At 40.5% G+C, this 24,661-nt stretch overlaps 1 protein-coding gene across 1 annotated transcript in view; it reads left to right on the top strand.

Moving 5' to 3' along the window:
• Positions 1–24,661, top strand: part of PPM1H (protein phosphatase, Mg2+/Mn2+ dependent 1H) — a 128,534-nt gene that overhangs the window by 75,057 nt on the left and 28,816 nt on the right. Inside the window, exons 4-6 of the mRNA XM_072361525.1 lie at positions 108–220; positions 14,539–14,623; positions 21,151–21,269. Of these exons, the coding sequence (XP_072217626.1) occupies positions 108–220; positions 14,539–14,623; positions 21,151–21,269 (317 nt within the window). The remainder of the gene's footprint in view (positions 1–107; positions 221–14,538; positions 14,624–21,150; positions 21,270–24,661) is intronic.

Below are 24,661 nucleotides of genomic sequence, written 5' to 3'. Positions count from 1 at the left end.
ATGGGACTTGTGTTTGAAGAAAATTGTAATTTTTTAGGGGAATCTCCATTTTCTAAAGTATTATTTACAGTGCTGTCCTTAATACATTTTATTTTCTCTTCCTATAGGATTTACAAATAGAAAGAGAGAGGACCGTGTATAATATTTCTGGTGGCTGCACAGCCCTTGTCGTGGTGTATCTACTGGGGAAGCTTTACGTGGCAAATGCTGGTGATAGCAGGTAAGTGAGTGTGATGTCTCTTCTACTCCCACACCCGAACTCCCAAGATCTGGTATTACCAAGTTCCTTAGTAGCAAGTAGCATCACCAGGAAGTAAAAAGACGCTGAAGAGCCTTTGAAACAGGTGTAGTAGAATTGTATGTTAAACACTGTTTGATGGGGGACTACATCTGGAACTGCTAATCCTGAGGCTGCTTTCCCTAGGACTAGCCTTGGAAGACCACCTAGCTATCAGATTTTAATATAATTGAAAATAGTATTATAGTAAGTATCTGCTACTCCTGCAGGGGGGTGGCTATCCAGAAGGTAGGATTTTTACTGTGTCCTGCTCTGACTCTTGTACTTGCCTGTTTCTCAGAACCAAATGCTGTAGTTCAAAAATTGTTACTTTGCTTGAGTTAGAAATTGGATGCTTTAAATCTCATGATGAAAAGCTCCTTCTTTTTCTGACTTAGCTAAAACTAGGAACATGCTGGGAGCCTCTCACTTGCATTCCTTCCCCCTCTCTCATTCTCTGCCCATACCACTGCCAGAGAGAACGAGGCTGTTCTTGCAAGACTTCATACCTTCACATGTTTCTTCTGGCAATGCTCTGCATAAACAGGCCAGCAGAGAGTAGTTCTGTGCGTGACACAGACTGCATTTGGGTTCAGTTAGTAGCTGAGTAACTGAAGTCTGTACAGATACTGAACTGTATTGTCTTTTGATGAAGACCGCTAAAGTTAGATGTTTGTGTTGCTTGGGTTTTGTGTGCACACAGTTCATGTTTGTACTGTTCTCCCCCCCTCTGTTCCCAGAGACAGCACTCAAGAGTAAAGCATTTTGAAGCTTAAACCAAATATTTTTATTGCATCTTACTGTATTAAAATGTGTAGGAAGACAAATCCATTATGCATTAAAATGCTTTGCTTTTCATGTTAGTGATCTTAATTTGCTGACTTTGCTACATGTGTTGCAAATTGCTCACCAAGTTCCTCTTGACAAGTGACATATTCAGATCTTCTTCTCCCATCCAGTGGCAAATGAATGAGTCCTTGCAGGTGAGTCTTTGCAGAGCATACCTGGAAATATATTTAAGTTGACCATCTTCCCACTCCTCAGAACCACTAACTGTGCTACATTTTTCCTCTCTTCCATCAAATTAGAAGTAATGGTGTTGTCCTTTGAAACTGTGCTTTGAAGTACAGTTGAGTCTCTTCCATAGAGTTAGCTAATTGCTTTGTTCCTTAATTGTGCAGGGCAAAACTGGCCATGCAGTGCCTGCTTCTGAGGGATGAGGTCTTTAGTCTTAAATGACTGGCTGCTTGCAGTTCCCCGAGGATCTTCCTCCTGCTTCCTACGAGCAGCCTCAGCTCCATTGAGTCCTTTGGATGCTCATAGGAATAAACTTTTATTGGTGATGATCTTGAGGTAGTCCCAGTATCCACCTTAGTTAAAACCACTCAGTGGCTTTGAATGTTCATTAAACCCATCCAGAACGTCTTTTAGAAACAGAAGAAAAGAAGGAGGCCACTGGCAAGGCCAGGTAATCTTTGAAATGAGGCTGAAGTTCTACTCATTCCTCAGGTCCCTATAAGTAACAGAGTCACTTCAGATCCAAAACAGTTTGGTTTTCTGCTTTCCAAATGGACCTCATGGAAGCCTTACTCACGCTGAGCAGAATTCTCTGAATTTCTAAAACCTTTCATTTTCACATGGGCCTGCTTATAGATTTTCCTAGCTGAATTAAATGTTTTTAAGAGAAGCTTTACAGTGTAGAAGTCTGGTTGATTTGAGTTTCTCTCCCACTGCTTCTCATGTTTCAGGAAAGGGGTAAGAGGGGGGCCTGCAGTTACTGTAAAACGTCCAAGTTGCTTCTCATTCCTAAAACGACATTTTAGGACTAGAAAAGCAGCTCTGAGCTTGTCTGCCCACTTTCAGGGCACACAGTGCATTGTTGTATTTTTAAGAGCCAAGTCACGTAGCCAAGAAGTTCCTTATTTGTGTTAGTGGAAAAATACGTGCATTTTTACTGTCTCATGCCTTGCACTGTCAACTTTTTGTCTTGTACAGATACAAATGAGGAAAGTGAGAAATATAATGAGGAAACTACCAAACAAAATGCTTACATGTTTTTTAGGTGAAGAGTGGGGTTTGTTGTTGTTTTTTTTCCCCAAACATGTGCCTCATGCTTGTTGCTTTTGGAAGTAGCTGCCAAAACCCTCAGTACTTCAGCGGCGTTCTGGTTTCCTCGAGTTCACCTACTCATTTATGCCTCTTCTGTCCTCAGTCTCCTTCTACCTTCTCTGCCCCCACACTAGAATAAATTTCTAAAAAACAAGTGCAGTTAAATCAAGCTACATTTCCAGCAGACTAATATATGAGAGATTTCATGCTGTGGTGTCAGTAATTGAACATTTTGAGTTTACACAATCCTTATCTGTATAGCCTCTGCCCAAAAGAGGGCTTGGGCTTTGAAATTACCTGGAATTAGAAACAACAGAAGCTTATAGAGGTGGGTTTTGAACAGCTTCTGCTGTCACAGAACCAAGGTACATACAACAAACTATTACTGTCACAATGAGACTAAGGAAACTGCAAGTGTGAGACTTGAATAATAATGTGCTGTGTGGTGCCAGCTATACCTCAGACTTATGCCTGTGGTATTCAGTTTAACCACTAAAGCTTCTCAAATCTAATCATTTCATGCCACGTACCCTGGCACTGTTGTATAGCAGCTGTCCTTTTGTAGTTGATGTGTAATTACATCATGAAAAGACTTTAATTACCATATTACTAAATTACCAGCCAGCAATCCTTTCAGGTTCAGCCCTAGCTCACTTCTGTAGGGACTATTAGGCTTCTTCAAGCTGAACACTTTTGGTTGGTATAAAAAGGAGAAAAATTGTGCTAATTGTACGTTTTGTTATGAACCATTATTGAGCTTGATGTTATGGCATCACTAATGTCAATGATACAATTAAACTTATGCTAACGATGCAATTGCATTTCTGTAATAATTATACATTGACTGCACATGATACCAGAATCCTACTAAAAATTAGGCGGTGTCTTCAGAGCCTGATAAGAACAACTTGGAGGGAGCTGATTTCATTTTCTAATGGCTTGCTAATCATTCTTGGAATCTGCCATAAATACACCTACTTGTAGAGTCAGAATTGATGTCTGCGTATTGACCAAAGCTTTTAAATGTCACCCTCTCTCTTGCCACCTCTCAGTGGTTAGCATCGTCTGTGCAGGGTTGTCTAGGTAGGGACTGACAGTGCTGTAGTGGGCTGATACACAGCATTTATATTTTGCCTACCAATTTGATATATACACCATAGTTACTACCCTGTGATAGACACTCTGAACATCTGGGGTTTCTTTGGTCTTTTTGTTGTTGGTTGATTGGGTCATTTTTTTTAATAAGTAATGGTAAATCTTCTCTGCTCATTCTTTTAAGCAGTATTGTTCAGTTTTATATTGCTAAAGTGACTTTTACTTCTAAATTGCCATAACACGCCTTGTTAATTTCAGTTCTTCCAGTTTTATGTTCTTTATTAGTATGTTGTTTTATAGCTAGTGATGAAGCAGTAGTAAAACAAGAACTTAAAATGTTTTTACTGATTACTGCCCATTACTGTATAGCCTCATGCAACATAACATTTACCCAGTATCACTCCAATGACTCTAATGCGATATGATCATATTAACTGTCTTTGGCACAAGCGTTCTTCTGGCTCTCATGTTGTCTGGCTGAGGAAGTGCTGAGCAACTGCAGGCACTGCCATTTTGTGCTGTGTTTGGAACCATTTGGGTTAGCAGTGCTTTTATCCTTATGTAAGATGCAGAACATCACGAGCTGATTTAACTCTGCCATAGACCCTGAAACACTTGCTAAATCTTCAAGTGGGTTCTTGGACTTTCTTGATTTATTGGCAGAAGATAGCATGAGAGAAAGGGGCCTAATGTTTTGGAGGCTTCACAGTCTTGCAGGGCCACTGACTTTTTTGGTTTGCTTCATCAGCCTTTTTTTTTTCCAAAAATTATGTATATCATTTTTTGCTTCCTTGCTTTTTGCCCCCATGTGTTTCTCTTTTCAGGGCATATTCAGCCTCTGCTTGAAGATATATCCTCATGTCCAGGATAGACTCCTTTTTGCAAGTGTGGAATTCATGCTTAGGCACTTGGGATTATTAATTAATAGGAGCTCTTTATGTGGATGTATTTGTGGCCCTTTCACATGAGTGCAGGTTAAGCAACGTCATTGGAGTTCAATTGTCCATATGTGTGTACAACACTGATTTCTTGCAGTCTAATATAACTGCGCATTGAAAATTGGATTCTGCTTTGTTTACTGTTTCTATTCTGTTCGAATTGGCAGCCTGTGTTGAATTTCACTACATTTATACTTTGTCATGGTGCTAGTTAACTGCTTATCTCATAAGTAGTTCTCTCTGTAAGGACAAAAATCTGGGAAATCATGTATTGCCATGAAGCAAATGGGAGAGGCATAGGAACAGCGGTGTATTTGCTGACTGGCACTGTCTTTGAAACAGAATTTTTGAGAAATCAGAACTGAAGATTCTGACCCATTTTTGTGGTTTGTGGTATCTGACCTCTTCCTCAAGGCAGTCCAACAGGGCGATTTTAGCCAGAAGCCCAAACACTGTATGGGTGGAAACCAAGCAATGCTCTAGTGTATTATAATTATGGAGTTGGTTTGTTTTGGTCTTTGGTTTACAGTATTTTTTAAGAAACTTTAATTTTCTAATTTTCCTTAACTGTTTTCTAATCTAAATTGTGTGGGATTTTTGTTTGCTTGTTTGGGCTGTTTTTTTTTTAATTTTTTTTTTATTTTTTTTATTTTTTATGTGGTCTGGGTAAGCTCTTTTGTCTCCTTACATCTGTATCTGCATAAACAACAATAATTGTGTTTTGTACTTAGTGGTCTCTGGAGGAAAGACTAACTCAGTTACTAAGCTGCTTCAAACTGCAGCATTTGGAGAAACATTCTTACTCCTGTCTCCCCCTAAAGATGAGAGAAGAGGAACTGTAGATCTGCCATGCACTTTCAGCCACACAATCCATGGTGATCCTTCCCTGTCTTCTGAAAATTCTTCTTGCTATGAATCTTCAAATAATGCCTCCCCAGAGGCAAGAATGACACTTACAGACCGTATTTTGGCCAAGCTGTGTGCACATCTTCTTTTTCAGATGGTTATTAATTCCTCATCACTCAAAGCCAAAAAAAATAAAATAAAATATACTTAGACTTTCCAGGTCTGTGCTTGCTCTGCCCAGGAGGCCATGAAGTGAAGAGAGACCAAGAGAGTCTCCCACATACATTCTTCTTCAGCAATTGCAGTTTGGTAGGTGGAGAAGTCTGATTCTGCTGTTTAGCAGAAAATGCTGCAAAGGAGCGTGGCATCTTAGTCAGACTCAGAAGATACAGCCAAGTTTTGTTTCACTGCTTGCCCAGCTTCTATTCCTTGGAAGTCTTCCCATGTAGGGCCTGCCGAAAGCACTTCTACTTCCCTTCTACCACCTGGACTCCTTCCAAGGAGAAGAGCACAGAATTCACAGGAGCAGCAGCTACCTCAGATCACCTTGCAGAATTTTGTATCGAGTGAAGCTTTTGGAGGCATTTTGGGAAACACTTTATCAAAGGTGGTGAATCAGAAATAAGTTATTGCACTCCAAGAGCATGCTTTCTAACAACCTAGTGAATGATGAGTTCCGAAGCACTGGCACCTCGTATCCAGCACTAACTTGGCAGAAGAGATTAATTTGGCAGTCAGTGTTCGTAGACTTTTGAAGACAAGCAAGTCCTGCCTCTTCTCCAAACTCTTGTTTTTTCTGGAAGGGAGTATGCTTTTGCAATGTCTATGACAATCTAGCATGTGTTAAAGCCATTTCAAACAGTTTCAACATGTGGTATGTTGAGTTAAGTCTTCAGTCTCAACCACACAATATCTTCTACCAATGAAGTCTTTACATTTCAGATAATGAGGAAGGACAGGAGTTTTGCTGTTTGAATACTCCTAACAAACTAGAAAGCCACAGTTCATTGCTATTAGGTTCTAGGAGTGATGGATCTTATTAACTTCAATTCTCATAGATTTTTTCAGCATTTTGAGCGGTAGAAATATACCATGACAACTAACCAACCCAGACAAAGAAATTGGTTGCAGTCACTGCTAGTAGTAGTTTTCCTGTTGCTTTCTTTTATTGGTGAACATGAGTGCTAATCAAGGAAAAAAATCCTGCTGTAATAGCATCTCCACATGTATGTTGCATGTTTAACCTGTAGAGTTCATAATGTGTGAGGCAAGATGAGTAAAGGATGCTAAAGCATAATTTTAACCACTGGTACTGATGCATAAAGAGTCTGTGATCTTGAATGTAGGCAGCCTGTGATATAAGCAAGTACAGCAGAATCCAGATGTTCCAGTGCACTGCACTGAGCTCAGTTATGAACTCTATTTTACCTCTTTAATTTGTGCCTTTTTAGTCAAACAGGGAGCATGGGGGATTCATTCTTCCTTCCAGTGTTACAGGTCAGGGCCACGGCATGCCAAGCAGGCTGTGCACCTTCCATCTCTAGCTGCCTTACGTGCTGTGGGAGGGGAACTAGAGGGAGCACCCCAGGCTCACCTTGATCTCATGAAATCCTTAGTATTGAAGGGCTCTGCTGCTGAGCTGAGAAAGCAGAAAAGCTGAAATCAAAGTAGACGTGATTCTGCAGGGACTAAAATCATTCTGACATCCTCAATGGTAAATCAGTGAAGAGCAGAGAAAAATATCTGCACTTCTTTGACCTTCTGTGGTTAGCCATACCCCAGCCGTATTACTGACACAGTAAGCGTTGGCTTGCACAGTGATGCCTTCATCCCTAAGCCCAGGCTTAGTTGCCATAGTAACTCGTCCTGGAGATGAATGCGATATCCTGGACAGCAGAGAAACAGACTTTGATTCCGGAGATAACGGTCCCGTGGCTCAGAGCTGGTCACAAAGATGTGACTGTGCTGCTTTGTTCATCTTCGTGGCATGACCCAAATAGTGGATGGCGTGTTGTTCAGCCGTGTTGCAGAAATGTGGTGATGTATCATCATTGCAACCCTGGACTTAGTGGTTTTTCAAATGAAGAATATACTGAAATCATCATGTACGGAACGAATCCCATGAGGGCAGCAAATCTCCAATGTAAGCAGGCTGGAACCACTGGCAGTTTTTGTGTTCTAGCAGTATCTGCTCACTGCAGACTGGCTTGTCATGGCTTCCTAGCTGCTGGCTAGGAAGGCCAGTGCATTCAGATGTAAAGCAATGGGAAAGAACATAGGATTCCTTACACAGTGTTTTAGTTTAGTTGATAGGCTTTTGAGTTTATACCACTGGTACTAGAGTAGGAAATGCTACATGTTAGGACATTTGTAAGTAAACATATAGAGGCACTACATGGTATATTTCAGTAGTAAAAGTTACAAAAACCAATCGTACAGGTAGCTAACACCATCACGTAACCTATTAGTGAGGGGAGGGAGTACAGAAAGAAAGTGTAATAAGCCCTAAAATGAAACACTGTTAGTAATGCTGTTAATAATTAGCCACTGTTAATAATAGCAACTCCATACTTAGACTGGCTCAGAGATGCAATCCATGTGAGGACAGCCTCAAGTAGTACAAGGAGTCTCCTGGGAATGGAGCTGCACCACAGCAAAGTGGAGCTCCTGGGCTTGGAAGTCACTGGGCAATGTCTTCTCCAGGTTTCTCTTCTGTTAACAACCTGCAGGCTTAGCGTTATATTTAATTTAAAAAGGGAGCAAGTAGTGATACAGAAACAACTGAAGCAGTTTAGCAACAGCATTGATGGTGGCCTAGTGCCTGTCACTATTGGATGCAGTATGTGGGGCAGAGGGAGGCTGCCAGGAGTGGAAGATGCCACTGACTGCTGCTTACTAAGCTGTTAGTTGAATACACAGGATGGAATGTGAGATCTGTTTAAAAAATTCAGATTTTCTTTGTTCTTCGTGCAGTAAGGAAGATTCTGACTGATTCAGCTAATATAAATGAGAAATAAGCACTTCCATGGAAATCTATGTATATTATTTTGCTTTGAGAAATAGCTTCTTCCTGCCCATTTGTGGTCATTTATTAAAAGTAAAGCGATGATTTAGTAAAACCGGACCACTAAAATAGTGGCTTAAAAGTGTATCAATACCCTTATTTTGCCTAGAGGCCTTCTCCACAGGCATCACTAAATAAGCAGTAGAAATGTAAATATGAATGACTGGGTTAACTGGCACTGTCATGAAGTCCTATAGTGTTCTACAGGAACAGCTGGTGTGCTGGTACCATGCCTCTGAAAGACCACTCTCAGGAACTAAATTTTATAACTCCATCCCATGTGCCTTGCAAGGGCATGAGGAGATGCCGATAGCCCCACAGGAGCCATGCAACATAGCTGACTCAGTACTAGTGCAAGGAGATGAAGAGGAGCCCTTGGATACTTTGGCTGCTACCTGTGAAAGCCCAACATCAGCATTGTCCTGTGGCATAGCTATGTCCAGGAGTTGTGCTCCAAAGGTGGCCAGGTTGGCTGCTTGGAAGGCAAAGGCAGACTGCAAAAGGCCTCCCCAAAAGCTTGAGAGGGTTCCTTGTTATTCCTGCAGTACCAGATTGAGTTGTCACACAGAGAGTGCAGTTATGTACACGTTGGCTTTGTTCAACTGAATGAAAAATGCTCCAGTACTTAGAATAGCTCGGTTGGAAGGGATCTGCAAAAATCATCAAGTCAAACTGCATTACCACTTGTGGGCTAACTGAAAGTGAAAGCATATTAGTGAGGGTGTGCGTTATCCAAATGTCTTTTGTACATTGACAGTCATGGGACATTGACTACCTCTGTAGGAAGCCTGTTCCAGAGTTCAGCCACCCTCATTCCAAATGTCCAGTCTGAATGCATTTTTGTGGACAGCCTGATGTTTACATTGAGTAATGCCAATAAAGCAGAGTGGCAGGACTCTTGAGTGGCAGTAGATGGAAAATGAGGGCAGAGGCCCTTTTAATTGGCTCAGCCCTCTCCATTTTGTTGCTTGTTTTCTTGGTTGAGATGCAAAATAGGAGCCAGACATTTATGAGCCTTCTCATGAGTATTGCAGGTGGTAGGCAGATGTGTGTTTTGCCATAGGTGTTGCTGAGGGTTGCTGCTCTCACCTCCAGTTTTTATGGTGATGGATATGTCATCACTGGGACCTGTTTTAATGCCAGCTAAACACTACGTAATGGTTTGTTTTACTATCCCCAGCCTGACTTAATTCATAAAATTAAGGAAATCACTTAAAGGCTTTTCACTGTAGTTCCGTGATTATTGCCAATGCAGTGAGGTGTTTGTTCATCTGGTTTCTAAATAAACGTTGAGAAATGAGTCTGCATGGGATTAAGAAGAGTAATCCAGTTAGCAATAAGTGAAACCAAGGTGCCAGGGCTGAAAGTATTAAAACTCATCAGTAATCATAATGGTTGATCATAATGGTTAAGTTCCAGAGGAACTTAATTTACTTAATTTACTTGGTTAATTTACAGATGAGGTGAGCATTATTTGGAATCTTCTTATTTCATTTCATAGCAATTAGGAAAATGTAAATAAATGGAACTTAGGTGGCTTTAAAAACACTAGGCATTAGCACTGTGCTTCCTTGGCTGCTTCTTTAAATATATTCATTTAGTAATCATAGTAAGCAAGTACTCATCTAGACCAATTGCATATTTCTAGGATTTGCTATTTTTTTTTCCTCTTGGTTATTTTGTGACACACCTAATTAAAATATACTGCTTGGTTCCTCCTTTGAATGCAATAAAACCCTGCCTTATTCTTTCTGTCAGTTTAATCCCTCTTTCTTTTCCATTGACACATTTCTAATACCTCCTCAGACAGGCCAGACACTGCTGCTTCATCTGTACCAAATCCACAACGCTTAACACCTTTTGACAAAGTGGATACATCCTCCCTGTGGCTTGGAATTGATATACGCTGTCAAAAAGGGTTTTCCAAATGGGCTCTCTTTGTCACCTTTACCAGATTTTTATTCTCTGTTGTAGGAATGTGCAGTTTAATGTTGCGTTTCAAATCATTTTTGGCTGGAAAAGTGTGTAATGGAATCAGGGTGTCCCCTGAATACTCCTAACAGTAGGAGATGCCTCTTTGTTTTGAACACCAGAATCCCAATAGACCCTTCACAGCAGTGAAATTACACTTTTGACCTTCTTCACTAAAGTGTTTCTTTCTCTGTATGATTAAATGAGAGTAACTAACAATAGCTTCCTCTGAAATGCATGAATTTCCCTCTGTTTGTTTCTCTTAAGAAACTCAGAAAGGGTGCTGTGCAATTCTCCGCTGATTGTGTTCTCTACAAAAGAAAGAAAGCAAAAAAGAAGAAAAGCAGCCCTGCTCCTTTAGGGAGGGGTGGCTGTTTTATCCATATTAAAAATGCAAAAGTAATTGATGTATTGATATTTTCCCTAGGCCAGTGTGTTGTTGCTACATCTTGAGTGTGAGAGCACCACTGCAATGCACGGAGAGATTTTTACCCTTTAGTTGCTTCATTTACCAGTATTTTAAAAGAGGATGTTTACTCAAGTACCAGATATTGCTTTAAAGTATCAAATATCAATATAGAAAATCAACAAATACTTAAAAGTTCTGTGTGAGTGCTGAAATACTTAAAAGATCTCTTCATTGTACACCGTGGTCTCTGAAGTTATATCAATCTAAAAGGTAGATGCAGTATTTTGTGTAGATTTGCGTGCAGCCTTTTGAGCTCGTGTTTCTTTTCATTTGTATATGACTTGGTGGATGTAGCCTGCTGCAGGCTGCACTGTGACTGCCAGCCCCATCTCACACATGGAAAGATCAGCGCATCACTTGCTCCACATGTGGTTGTTCAGGGCAGAGATTTGCTAAATCCTCAAAGTGAGATGGCCAGAAAAGAGAAAATCAGATTTTGTTCTGTCCGCTTTCTACTACTTTGGTTGTGTTTTGGGGATATTTTTCAGTGAATTCCTGTTTCCTGTGAATATTCACAAGCTCCACGCTGGTGAATGTACTTTCTTTTGTGCAGTGTACACGTGTCTGTGAAATGCAAGTGCAGCCCTGCAGTTTGTGTGGGTGGGCACCCTGTACGGGATGGTTGAGAAGCTAGATCCAAAAGAGGGGAGGGGACATACATAGTGAAATTCTTAGTTTGTTTTCAGAAGGGGTCAAAAAGTACATGACGTAAGCCTTCAGGGCATGGGTGCCATTATGAACACTGTTTATGCTTACCCTGATATGGTGCTACATGGAGAAGGCATCAGAGCCACACAGCTTGGATGGCAGCGCACCCAAGGCTGCAGGTCTGTGACTCCAGACCTTCTCTCCTGCAAAAAAATGATAGATAGATAGATATAAATAATAATAATAAAAAATGACCAACTTTTGTGCTTTTTTTATTACTTCTTCACCGCTGATGTAAACTAACGGTTGGTGTGGCTCTGAAGTAACCTTGTCATCAAAAAATGTTTGGTTGGTTGTTGACATACTTGTTCCGTACAAACATGAATCACGCAGCTTCCTTTGGCAGGCTTGCCCTGTGGCCGTACTGTAATGTGTTTCACTACTGTGGTTGAAATTAAAATGTCACCATTAAACATGGCAGTCCGATGCTCCCTGAGCACTGCATCTCTCCAAGTTTTCTGGCTTCCTATGTAGCTGTTTCTGACAGTTTAATAGGGTGGCTTTATTCTGGTAAAAAATAATATGCTCGTACTTCCACAATGCGCAGGGAGTTAAATGCTTTCAGAGCACTATTTCATTATGTGCATACATCTTTCATGTGTGGCAGAAGCAACAACACTCACGTAATGTGATGTTGCTTGTTAGTCCATTAGGAAGTGTAAAGCTAAAATGAATTGTCCTGCCAAACCGTATAGAGAGGCTGCTGGAAAGCAGCTGCTGGGCTGTTCCCTGCACCAGGCTCTGTCTCAGTGGGAGCAAGTAGTGGTGCAGGGCTCTGGAGACTGCTCCTTGGGAAAAGCCTTCAGACCATGCTTGACAGCTTTGCTGCTCCAGCTCTGTCGTTGCCAGGTCACTGAAAGGGCAGTTCAGTCTCTGAGTCCAACTAGGGATTGATACGGCACCTCTTAAATCACAAAAACCCCACCAAGTGTGGCAGCTCCTGGGCCGGGCTTTCATGCCTGGCGTCTCTAGTGAGTCTGCCAACAAATATGTCCATTTCTGTCATATATACAGTCAGAAATATCCCTTACTGTCATGAAACTACTAAGCAGCTGGTGTGGAAAGCTAACGAGACTGCTAACAGGATAACAAGCCCAGCAGAGATGAATTCATACCACTGACCTGTATATGTACATCTACATCCCTCCCGCTGCTAATATCTAGAGCTGTTTAACTCCTCAGATCAAATCATTTGACTCTTATGAACAGATGTAACTTTTGAGTTGAATCAAGTCTAACTGCTGAAAACATTAATGAAAAACATAAAACCGAGGCTCTGTCTAATGAGCTATTAACATCACTGCCTTGTTTTCTCCCCACCCCCGCAAAGGCTTTTTTTTTTTTGTGCTGGGTTGTACTTCTCATCCCAGGTGGCTGCAATTTCTAGCGAAAATAAGTTGAGCCTTGAAAGGTTGACCCACTCGCCTCTGAATTGCTTTTTATATGATGTTAGTCCCTCAGGGCCCAATTCTACCCACAGACGTGAGAATGATAGCTATCAACGTATATAGTAAGTATGTCAGTGTACACAAAGAAAAAGGTGAACCCCAGACTTCAGTGGTCTTTAAAATACAGATTTCTCATGAAATGGTGATTAAAGAGGAAGCAGAGGGATAATTAAAAAATTAGCTTAACGCACTAAGCAGTTAAATCAATTCCACTTCTACTAGGGCTGCTCAGACCTGAACCTGTTTCTTCTTTACCACGTGAATCTCAGAAGTGTGAGACATTCCTTTCCTCTGCACTAATGCTCCTTCTATTTGCATGCTAGCGATATTAGATGATCATTCAGAGACTGTGTTAGTCTGATATTATATCCTAAACACTTGGGCAGTTACACAGTTACACAGTGCCACTGAGTTTGCAGAGCTGGTTTGTGTCAGGGCTGCATTTTGACTTTACAGCTTTAGTTTTCAGTATTTGTATGCATAGCATAATCCTTGGATGCATTGTAGTGCCATCAGAATACCTGGCATAAAAGCAATACCAGCAAATTGATCAAGTTATTGAAAGCTTGCATGTAAATGAGACTAAAAGATCGCAGAAAGGTAATAAGAAAAAACGTGTAGAAACCGAAATACAAGTGCCAGTTACTTGCTGTATCTATGCTAAATTCTGTGCAAATTCATGAGGAGAGGTGGCTTGGTTTGCTGCTATTACCCGAACAGTGAACTAATCAACTGATGGTTGAGAAACAGCTCCAAATCAGTATTAAGATCTTTGGGATGTTCATCCAGCTGTTCAAAAGCACCAGGCATTACTATGCTTACAAAGCTGTGCAAATAATAAAGTAATATGATTTTGTGAGTTAATACACGACCAATAAATGCAGTAGGAACACTGTATAAATTTTACCCCTCTTAACTGTGTTTCATGCAGGGAAATTACACCAGGGAAGGATCAAACCATATTTTACAGGCAACGGAGCACTTTAAGAGGCAACAGACAGGTGCTGGAGAACATTTCTTCTCTGCCATTTGCAGAAGTGCATGTGAAATCTCCCTCCTGATCTATAGTCATTCCATTACCTGTCTGCTTCTGGCAGGTAGCTAGTTGAATTTGTGTTAAACAGGATTTTCTTTGCCATTTCCATTTGCTGTTGGAAAAGAAATGTTCTGACATGACATATGACCAATCAATAATTGGAAAGAGCCTGCTTTAGTCACTTGAAGCCAGCAGTATAGACAGTGTCAGCCCCAGCTGGGATTAAAGCCTGCAAAGAGTAGTTCTGCAGTCACTGATTCTGCAGCATCTCCTCTGGGTGTCTACATTTCACTAATAAGGATGCCCAGCAGACATCAGCTGAAATAACACTTGCCTTTGTTGCTTGGATGTTTTTTTGTGCTCTGAAATGAATTTGGCATATACAAATATACTTTGTTATCCAGCATAAAGGATGCACAGCAGGAATTGTTATCCTGTCTGTTGATAACTTCAGTAGAAAAGAAATTGCTTTATTTTACTATGACTCCAAAGAGAATAAGTGTCTGACAGTACCCCTGGTTTTCTGGGTGTTTTTACATTTTTCCCCTCTACTAACAATGCTTTATTACTCCTGCAGGGCTATAATAATCCGAAATGGTGAAGTCATTCCAATGTCTTCAGAATTCACTCCAGAGACTGAACGCCAGAGACTTCAGTATCTGGTAAGAGACTGGAGAACCAAATCAGGCACTGCTGCTGATGAGCATTGCCCAGGAACGTCTGAGTTTCAAACCCACGTGGTTGAGTTACTGTGGCTCAGTGGAGGACCACATACGTGCTGAACACCAGTGACTGATTATGCATGTATGTATGTGTTTTAGCCATCAGCAAATGTGCAGAAAAGCCTGACAACGCAAATACAGATGAAAGGAGTATTACCTCTTTTGTAGAGGCCATTGGTTCATGTGTCTGTGCTTATGTACCTTGTTCAGCTGCTGACCTTCAGCAGCTTATTGGTGCTGGATAATGAGAGCTCAGACACACAGCTAACAAGCCACAGAGGTATTTCAGTACATCCCAGTGTTTACTCTGTGACAGTATAAAGTACAGAAGAGTGCTCTTTGCACACATGTGAACAATATTGTTGGGCTTTATTTGTTTGCTGTAATAGCATGCCAGTAGAGCTAGCCTGGAGAAAAGATGTCCATCCTAGGGGTGATCTGAGTGAGTGTTAGTAGCTGCAGCATAGGGTAGGTGAAGAAAGACTTATTTACTGTAGCAACAGCCATACAGCTGTGATAGGATAAATACTCAAAAAGATACGGGATGCGTTTTACATCAAGTCATGCTGGCCAATAAGCTGCCCAAGAAACATAAATGCATGATGTTATTTTTTTATGCAAATGGCTATGCTGTTTTTCAGGTTTTTCACTGATTTTCAGATCAGTTGGTTGGAGTTGATTGGCCGTTCATCAAAAGGCTATTCTTAATGCATCTGAGAGATTTATTTTCTGCTTCCTCTGATCTCCTGCATTTTTTTCCCCTGTAAATTCAGGAATAAGACAAGACAGTGTCACTATTTGCATTTTCTGAAGCAGGATGGACAGGCCAAGGCTGGAGGCATTCCCTTCATGGATCTGTTTTCTTTAGTCTAACTTAAGAGTTGTAGTTTGAAACTAAGTAAAATGCCAGTGGTTGAAGGGGTGGTGGTGGAGCATTTTAAAGGAAATGCAAATGTTTCCACAACCATCACATTTGATTTTTAGTCAGGTTCGCTGGCTTGAAGCTGAAAATTTCAGAGGAAACGCTACTTTAGGAGTATTCATATTCAGAGAACCAAATGGAAAAGAGGCCTAATAAATATTTACACTGCCGTTACATTTAAAATAATTTGTTTGCCTTTAAAATGGAAAGGTATCTTCTGTATCTAGGAAGTCTTGTGCTTCTGTAGGAAATACGAGATAAAACATTGCCTACAAGGGATCTTTTTCTCTTTTGATGTCCTTTCGGGCTTGTATTTGAAAACAGGAGCTGGTCTGAAAAGCATTTCTTCTGTTCCTTTTGGAAATTTCTTTACCTTTGTTTGTTTATTTTGTTTCAGTATGTAACAAAAATACCAGGGCTGTGGGTATCATGTTCAAAGAAAATACATGCAAGACAGCAAGAGCGTGAAACAAAATTAGAGATAATTTCAAGTATAACATTTCATAAGTAACATTTTTTCTTTAGCATTAAAAAAAATAAAAACCAAAAACTCAACAACAACTGAATTCTTTACAATATAAGACTGATATAAACATTACACTCTGAAGTGATATGACACTCCATTCTTGCATCAGCCCTGTCAATTAGATCCCAAATTACTCATCACCTTAAACTGTCCCCTGATTCTTCTGTCTTTCTGCTTTATGCATATCTTTTGTTGTTCCTGTCTGAAACTTACTTGCTTTGGGTTTATTTTCTTACTTGCAGCTGAAGTTAAGTTTCCATGTTCCAAACATATTGTACTGTTCTTCTTGAAAGATAGAAAGAAAGACAGTTAATCATTTTAGCATAAATATTTCACCTGGTACATGCAGAGGTGATGTTTCAGCTCGGGGCTGTCTGTGCTGAGAAACTGTTGCAAAGGCAAATGGAGGGTGTGAATTTACAGCAGGCAGGTTACTGAGTATTGGCTACCTGTGAAGATTCTTTTAGTATAGTCAGAGTGGGGAAGCCTTCATCTGCCTTTAGAGGCTGTTGATTACCTTGGCCACACAGGAAGTTAGTTTAGGTTAACTAGTGTCTTCTGCATTTATGCTCTGCCTTCAGGGCCTTACCTTCCATATATAAAGAAATCTGCAGGAAAAGGACCTGTTTAGGCCACGTAAAATTTATTGCATGAAGTCCTCCAGCCCTGTCTTAGATACAGCTGCATTCCAAATATCACTGGTTGAAAAATAAGGCGAAAAACAAATGCTTTCTATACTTAGCTCATATTTTAATGCAGTTATTGCTATGTATCCAAGAGTGACCTCCAGGCCTCGGTCATGGCACCTTCAAAAGAACAAATTGACTAACCCGTCATTCTGGACATTACACAGCTCCACAGGGCCTCCCTCAGTCTTCAGTCAGGCTACATGAATGTGGGCGAGGTGGGAACAGACCTTGCACTAGGGGGGGTTGTAAAGATGTTGCAAAGAAAGGCAGTCCTTCAGTCCGAGGGCTCTCCTTAAAGAGATCCTTGAAGGCTTGTAGGCCTTACAGAAGTATCCACTTAACTCTTTGGCTTCCCAAAGCAGGTCAGGGCCCACACTGTTTCGCCTCCATTAGCACTCTTTTACAAATCTCCTTTGGTTTTGAATTTTGGTTTCTTTCTTTTCTATTCAGCATTCTGGCAGGATATCTTATACATTGCCTAATCTAGTAAAGTAACGACTTCCTGTATCAGTGTATCCTAAGGGAGAACCCAATACATCATTGACTGGGAACTGCCCTGGCATGTGTGGCAGTTGTGTGGGCAAATATTTCAAGGGACAGTTTTTCTTCAGTCTTCTGAGGAGACTCTTAATTTCAGTCATGACAGTGTAACCTGCAGTAGTAAATTGTATAGATTTTGTTACTTATTTCCTCAGAAAATGTAGGTGCTCCATGGATGGCAACACATGAACAAAGAGACTGGACAGGCACTAGTTCAAAGAGAGCTTGTTCTTATTTCATTGTCCAGGTGAGGGTTGAGTGACAGGGGAACAGGAGGAGATGGTGAACCTAGATATCCCAAATGTCAGTTTAGTCCTTAAGTTGCAAGTCAGATGTGACTTAATTCTCATAACAATTCATGCAGCGTAGCACCGCTTTGACCATCTGTTACACTGCATGATGCTGTGGTAAAAAAGGTCCTGTCCTTTTGTAAGGATTGTTCTCCACCTTTTGGAGGACCAGTCCAGAGATGGATTCATCTCCTACTTCCTTCCTTTCTTCTACCACCACCTCCTTTAGTTATCTCCATTTGGCTTAAATGTGAACCTGGCCATATGGTGACAACCGAGTAATTTAGAGAACTCCTGGATGCATAGTGCAGTACGTGCTGTTGTGAGAGGTGTTCTCAGGTAGTAAAATATCCTCTTGGAGAAGATGACATGATACAGTAAAAATACTATTGTAAGGTATGACTGATATGTGGGAAAGCATGTACAGAAATACCAAGCAGTATAGCAGAAATGCTAGTTGCCACAGCAGCTCTGGAGGAGCTGAACAGGACATCAGCAGATGAGGGAACAGAGTGGAGGAAAGACACTTGCAAGGTACAATAAGGTATGCACGATGTTCCCTGCCACCTAATTAACGAGCACAGTAGTGCGTAAGTCTGGGTTTATCTTAATTTCGTATTTGCTTTGCTGAACACTGGGAAACACAGCAGGAAGTAAATGGCCTTTTGAAAGAAACGTGACTAATATTTCCCTGAACAGACTCCATTTAATACAGCTAGTGTTGAATGTAATACATCCAGCCACAAAATACACCATAAAATGGCTGAGTACCAAACGTATGATACAAACCATGCCAAATTTGTGCCAAAAAAACTGTAGCAGCTTCTGAAAGAAAAATGATGGAAAATATTACTGTTTCATAACACAGAATAACAATGTCATCTGAACATGCCTCATAAGGATACAGAAAGTGTTTGATAGTCACTGTTTTTATTACATTTTAAGTTCTCTGAATGATGTTTCTAATCTGAGGTTCTTACAGATCGTGACTAAACAAATGAAAAATTAAAATGTGGTGCCTCATCACAGCTGAAATTCTGGTGCTTAGCTTGTGCTTATGGGGTTTTTTTTAATCCATTCAAGGGATTTCTCAGTGTGTGTGTAGATACTTGAGAGAGCCGTAGATTTTTGATGAGGTGCTTTTATTTATTCTTTGGTTCAGAGTAGTTTGGTAGAGGGGTGGAAAGGGAGAAGAACCCTGCCTTGTACTAAATGGAGAATAGTTCTCAACAAGCTCAACTGAACATCATAGCTGTGCTCTTTTCTCTGTAGAATTACAACGAAGCATCAAGAATAGCTGTTTTTTAAAATGAAAAAAAATACCACCTCCAAAAAAAAAGGAAAAGAATAAAAAGAAAAAAAAAATTCTTCACATAAGAATTCAGCTCACGGCACCAGAAGCTTCCAAATTGCTCTTTTCCCCCTGTTCCAGTGATGCCAAAAATATTAGAATCAAGTTAAGATCCCTAGATTGTAAATCAAGCATTGAGGCTTGGCTGCGGAAGAGAAATCTTATTTGAACATTAGCAGTCCTGTGGTAACTCTGCCAGCTTTATTAATCTTATTTCACTTGTGACCTCAGACTTTCCATCTGAGTAAATCTTTATGAAATGCAGTCTCTCCCAATTGCTTTCCCTTTTCAATAAAGGAAATTCTTGTTTTCAAGAGGAAAAATGCTAAAAGCCTGTAAGTTTATTTCTTCTGAACCCATGATCCAGCCTAATAAGTGATCTCATAATCTAAGAGTTAAATATCTCCATTTTCATTTCATGTCTTGGGGGTTTTTGCTTCCAGTAAGTCTTCCTTGTTCCTAGATAGGTAACACTATTCTATACCTAGAAATACTTTATAATGATTTAATCAAGACAGGCTATTTATCTTCAAAAGTGAAGTGAATTGCACTTTCTAAATAGATGAGTTTATAAAATCATAGACCAGGAAGAACAGATAAGACAAAAAAAAAAAAAAAAAAAAAAAAAAGCAATGTGTAGAATATAGAAAGCATTTGGGATGTTGCAACTTCTTTGCAACTTGAGCAAGAATAAATACAACTTTACATGTATTTTTATATAAAGACTCCTTAGTTGTGGAAGTATGGAAAGCCTCATCTTGTCTGACACTGCTTGGCCACTCAGAAGTCAGTTCTGCTCCTCAGACATTTCTGTATCAAGTAGCAGCAATCCAATTAGATGGCCACAGAAGTTTAGGTGCAGAAGGGAACCTTGGATGCCTGTAGATTGCAGGAGGAAAAATGTAATTCCCTGAACTGTGCAGAGTGAATCTGATGGAGCTCCCATTTCAGGAAGGGATCACAATGTCAAGATTGTACTTGTGTGGTTAAAAGCTGCCTCTTGAAAGCAGAGTCCAATCTTGTCAGCTGCACAGAGCATCTCCTCCAGCCCTGTCTCAGCTGAGCTCGGAGGTGTTTTGTGAAAGGATGCCTGGCAAAGGGAGCAGGGACAGGCTGATCGACAGTTAGCACTGTGATGTACTGAGCTTGATCCAACTCCTGTTAAATTGAGTGGGAGCAGGTTCAGCCCTTAAATGCAGGAAATATTTTATTGTGAACTATCTGTATGATAGCTGCCAGGTAGATCAATAAGGGCTTCCACTGCTTCCTGCTGCTCACCTTTGATGAGCACTAGATTTATGACAAACCCAGCGACTAAAGCCAGCTCATTTGATCTGCCCTGACGGCAGCTGCTGCAGAAGATAAGACAGACGTTATTGCCTTAACTGGCTGGATAAGGAAAAAGAGATATCAGCAGAAAGGTTAAGAAGTGCAACTCTTTTTGTTCCCTAGCCAATTTGTCTGTATCTTCAGAAAATATCACAGTGTGACTTTCGATGGGGGGAAAGGATTGTTTATGCATTTATTAAAGAAAAACAAGTGAAGTTTATTTCCAAAGGAAGAACAAATATGGTACATCTAAGGATGTCCTGTCAGGTGATCTGTGTACAAAGTGTGCAGTGGACAAAACTGAAGCTGCCTCGTGGTGTTCTCAAGCACAGTCAGCTGTGATGCAGTCGAGCCTTGGGCTTGGTGCAGCCAACTTGAGCTCTTCTCCACACATGTACCCCCTCCAAGTCTTTACATGCTCTTTGTTCTTTGACTGTTCCCTTCTTTTGAGTCATCAGCCTGCAAAAGGAGATGTTCTGCTTTATGAAACCCTGCAGACTCCTTCAAGGTCAGTGGATGAAGAGTACTTTAGAGATCACAAATGTTGAAAATGGGTGAGAAGGAATGAAAGGTTCTGAGGGAGAGAGGGGTGCTCCATGTCAGACCACTAGCAGGCTCCAGGTACTGTGGGAACTGGTATATGTGCACCTTGCTGTAGCAAATCTTGTTGTCTTACTCGTTTGAAAAGGAGGAAAAAGGAAAAGAAAAAATAAAAAGTGTGTGGGAAGGGAGTGAGAAGGGATAGTAGTGCTGCCTCAATAAAAATAGATAATGTTTTATAATCTTCATGTGGTATCTGTGGCTTGGTTTTTACCCACAGGCTTATATGCAGCCCCACTTGCTGGGAAATGAGTTCACACATTTAGAGTTTCCACGGAGGGTGCAGCGCAAGGAAGTTGGAAAGAGGATGCTCTACCGTGACTTCAACATGACTGGCTGGTAAGGATGTGCTCTTCTCAGCAAGAGGTCAGCCTTTTCCCCAGCATATGCCTGCTTTGTATGCATCTGTGAGTAAACTGCATCAAAGTGGTGGTGTACACCTTTGTATCATAAAGAAAGATATTTTCATCTTTCAGATGTATTTTTATTTCAGAAATTAGCATTTAAAATGAGTTGACTTCCCTCCACATCCCAGACCACAGATCATTTTAGCACATGAGCACTCAAAGCAGAGAAAACACTCAAAAGGGTAGGTATGTCAGGAGTATTCCTGAAAGACAGATAAACAATTTTCCTGTCTTGCAAGTAACAACGTAAAGAATCTGAATAAGTGAGTGACCATCCCTTTGCATGCAATGCTTGCAGAAGGAAAGAGCTGCTTCCCATGCTCCACTGCAGCTGGCACCTCATTTGGGTAACCCTTGAGGGTCTATATCAATAAAGGTTATAGTCATCCTAAAATGAAAGATTAAAATGAACAGCGTTGACTTGATGAGGTGAAAACAGAAAGAGTGATGAGTTTTTTGTCATTAGACAAACCTGATGATTCTTTCTTTGTCTCTGTCAACATCTTCATTGTTTTGTGTCAGTTCAAGAGGATCCTTCTCAAGTGACTCTCACTCAGAGAAGTCCAATTCCTTGTCATTGAGTACTGTGTGTGTGACATATAAAGGCAAATGTCTTATATATATATATATACAGGTGGCTTTTGCTTCTCTGCTGTTTGTGTTTCAGCATCCTAAGAAAATGTTCATTGAGGAAAGGAAGGGATGGAGAGGGCAAAAAAGCCGGAGCTCTTGTAGATTTGGAGACTTGCATGCACAAGTACATCTACAACTCTGCATGCTTTTGATTGTCCCATGCTTTGTAGACAATAAATACAATGATATTTTAATGGCTCAGTAATAACCGAAGTTTGTTAATATAATCTGAAGTGTTTGTACTGTACAGAACATATTAATCTGGGAATACTCATAATTGTCCCTCAACTCGAGCAGCTGATAGTAGAAATATGCAATCCTTTCCTGAAAATAATGGCTGCACATTTTGAAAAGGCTACAGGCATGAGCGAAAGAATAGGAACAAAATGAGAACATTGGCCCAACTGAGGTTGAACAGTAAAATATTTGAAAGACTCCCTCCCAGTTTCTGCAAAGGGAGATTTTTCTTATTAAGCACATTGATCTATGAAGCATCACAAAAGAATGGCTTTCATGTAGACTTCCAAGAGATTTTTCAAGATGTGAGATGCAACTTTGAGATGGGGCAGGGAGGAAGCCAAATCACACAACAAATGTTGTGGGGTGGTATGTAAGAATCTCCAATAGGAGGGCAGAAGCAGAGTTATTTAACTGGTTGAAAGATAGAGTTTCCCCAGGTTCATAGGAGTTGTTCGGCTTTTCCCTGGTTGGTTTGAAGTCTGGAAAGGAAATCCAGTTAGAATGAGTGAAGTTGCAGTATTTGCAGGTGATGCAGCTCTTCTATTAATAAACAAAAAAGGGCTGTGAGAAACTGTGAAGGATTAAATGATTTACACCAAAGGGCATCATAGTGATCAAATTAGGTGTTGATAAATACCAAGAAAAGGATGAAGTGGGAAAAATAACTGCTTTTTGAAAGTAGAGGTTCCAAATGCATGCGAGAGCTCTTTCAAAAACCACAGTGAGTGTTCTACTTACAGCAGGGTTTTTTTGCAGTAAAAATCACTAGCAGGATGCTGGGTGCATACAATGTTGGAATGGTTAAAAATTAAACAAAGGGATAAGTCTGCATATTGGTTTGTTCCTTGCTTGTGAATCTGCGCATAGCACTTCACCTTATTCAAAATGGTTATTGCATAGCTAGGTTGGCTTTAGAAGAGAAATAAATAGGAAGGAACATGTTTTAAATGTAGAATAGCAAGTATAAGATATTGGAAAAGTCTAAACTGATTGCAGATTTGTTTTGATGTATTGTGTTTCAGTACTGGTGTGTGAACTCTGTTAACTCTAGCATATGGCAGGGGGGAGAAATGAGTTGATTTTCCTGCTGATTTCTCTGAATTTCCTGAAGTGTGGGACACACATTGATCCGGTTACGGATTCTAATGTGGTCAGTGCAAAGATTACCACTGGTTTATCACAAATATGCTTAGCTGTAAGTAGTTGTTCTGGAACAAATACAAAAATTGTGACATGAAAATTGAAGTCTGAATTTACCTCAGTGTTTTCCCAGAAAGGGGTGGCTTGTGCCAAGCAAATGCATGTGGAGACTGTGATGATATTACCTTTCCCTGCTGTTCCTTTTGACTTCTAGCTGGAAGTGGAAAATGGGGGCTGTATTTTTGTCCTGAGTCAAAGAATCTGAATCTCTTAGCTGTTCTGTACCCCACAGCTAGTGTACATGTTGCCTCTTTCTTTGTTTGCTTCAGGACAATGAAATGGTGAGGGAACTGCTCTGTTGTTGTGGCATTTATCGAAGTCAGAGTCTCTTTAAATAAGGATTTATTTCTTTTCTCAGGGTGCTTGCCTGAGGAAGTCTTGTTTTCCATCGAATTATATGCAGTCATCTCTTAAGCTGAGGGAATGCAATCTGCTTCTATTTATCCAAAATCTGGGTCACTCTTCATGGCTGAGGTTGTGGACAAGGTGTGAGATTTCCACCTGATGGCCTCTCAGAGGTGATGGTCGGAGGTGGCTGACATTTCAGTGATTCTTTTCCTCCTCAAGAGTCTTGCTCCTGTTTTCTCCCCCTTCCAGCCCTTCAAATTAATTGATGCATGAGGACATGGCAGCCAGGGACATATCTGTTCTCCATTTGTTTCTAAGGACAATATCTATCATGGAAAATAAATTAGCATATACATTTCTTTTCTAGAAAACGTCAGATGGTGCTTTGGCCAGCCAAAGCCTGGTATGCTAAAGTGTTGCCAAACCTTTATCACTTAAGATGCAGATCAATTGTCTGAATCTTTTTTTGGTCGGTGATTTCACTGTGTGTTAACATTTGCATGTACCCGAAGAGAGGTGCAGGTGATGTCAGGAAGAAACAGCCTTACACTTACTGCCTCCTTTAGTGGGAGGGTGTAAAACTCCTCTCTGGTGTTTCCTCAAGAAAATGAACTGTTTTACTTTAAAATTCAGGACATTTTCTGTGTTTTCTATTAGAAGCTGTATGATTTTTAATTTATTTATTTTTTTTTTCACCCTTCTCTTGTGCACTGGAGCCTTTCAGATTCTCAACAATGGATTGGCTTGCCCAGCTCATTTGGATTACAGAAAGTTATTGTCTTTGGGTCTGTCATAATGCATTTGGCCTTTCTTTTTTTTTTCTTTTCATTTTTTCCCTTTTTTTTTTTTTTTCCTGTGAAGTTTCCACACTGTCTTTGTCTCAGCTGCCCACAGTGGTAGTAG

This window comes from Excalfactoria chinensis, chromosome 1 (genome assembly GCF_039878825.1).
Source record: "Excalfactoria chinensis isolate bCotChi1 chromosome 1, bCotChi1.hap2, whole genome shotgun sequence".
Lineage (NCBI taxonomy): Eukaryota > Metazoa > Chordata > Aves > Galliformes > Phasianidae > Excalfactoria > Excalfactoria chinensis.
This window is presented reverse-complemented; position numbering and strand designations above follow the sequence as displayed.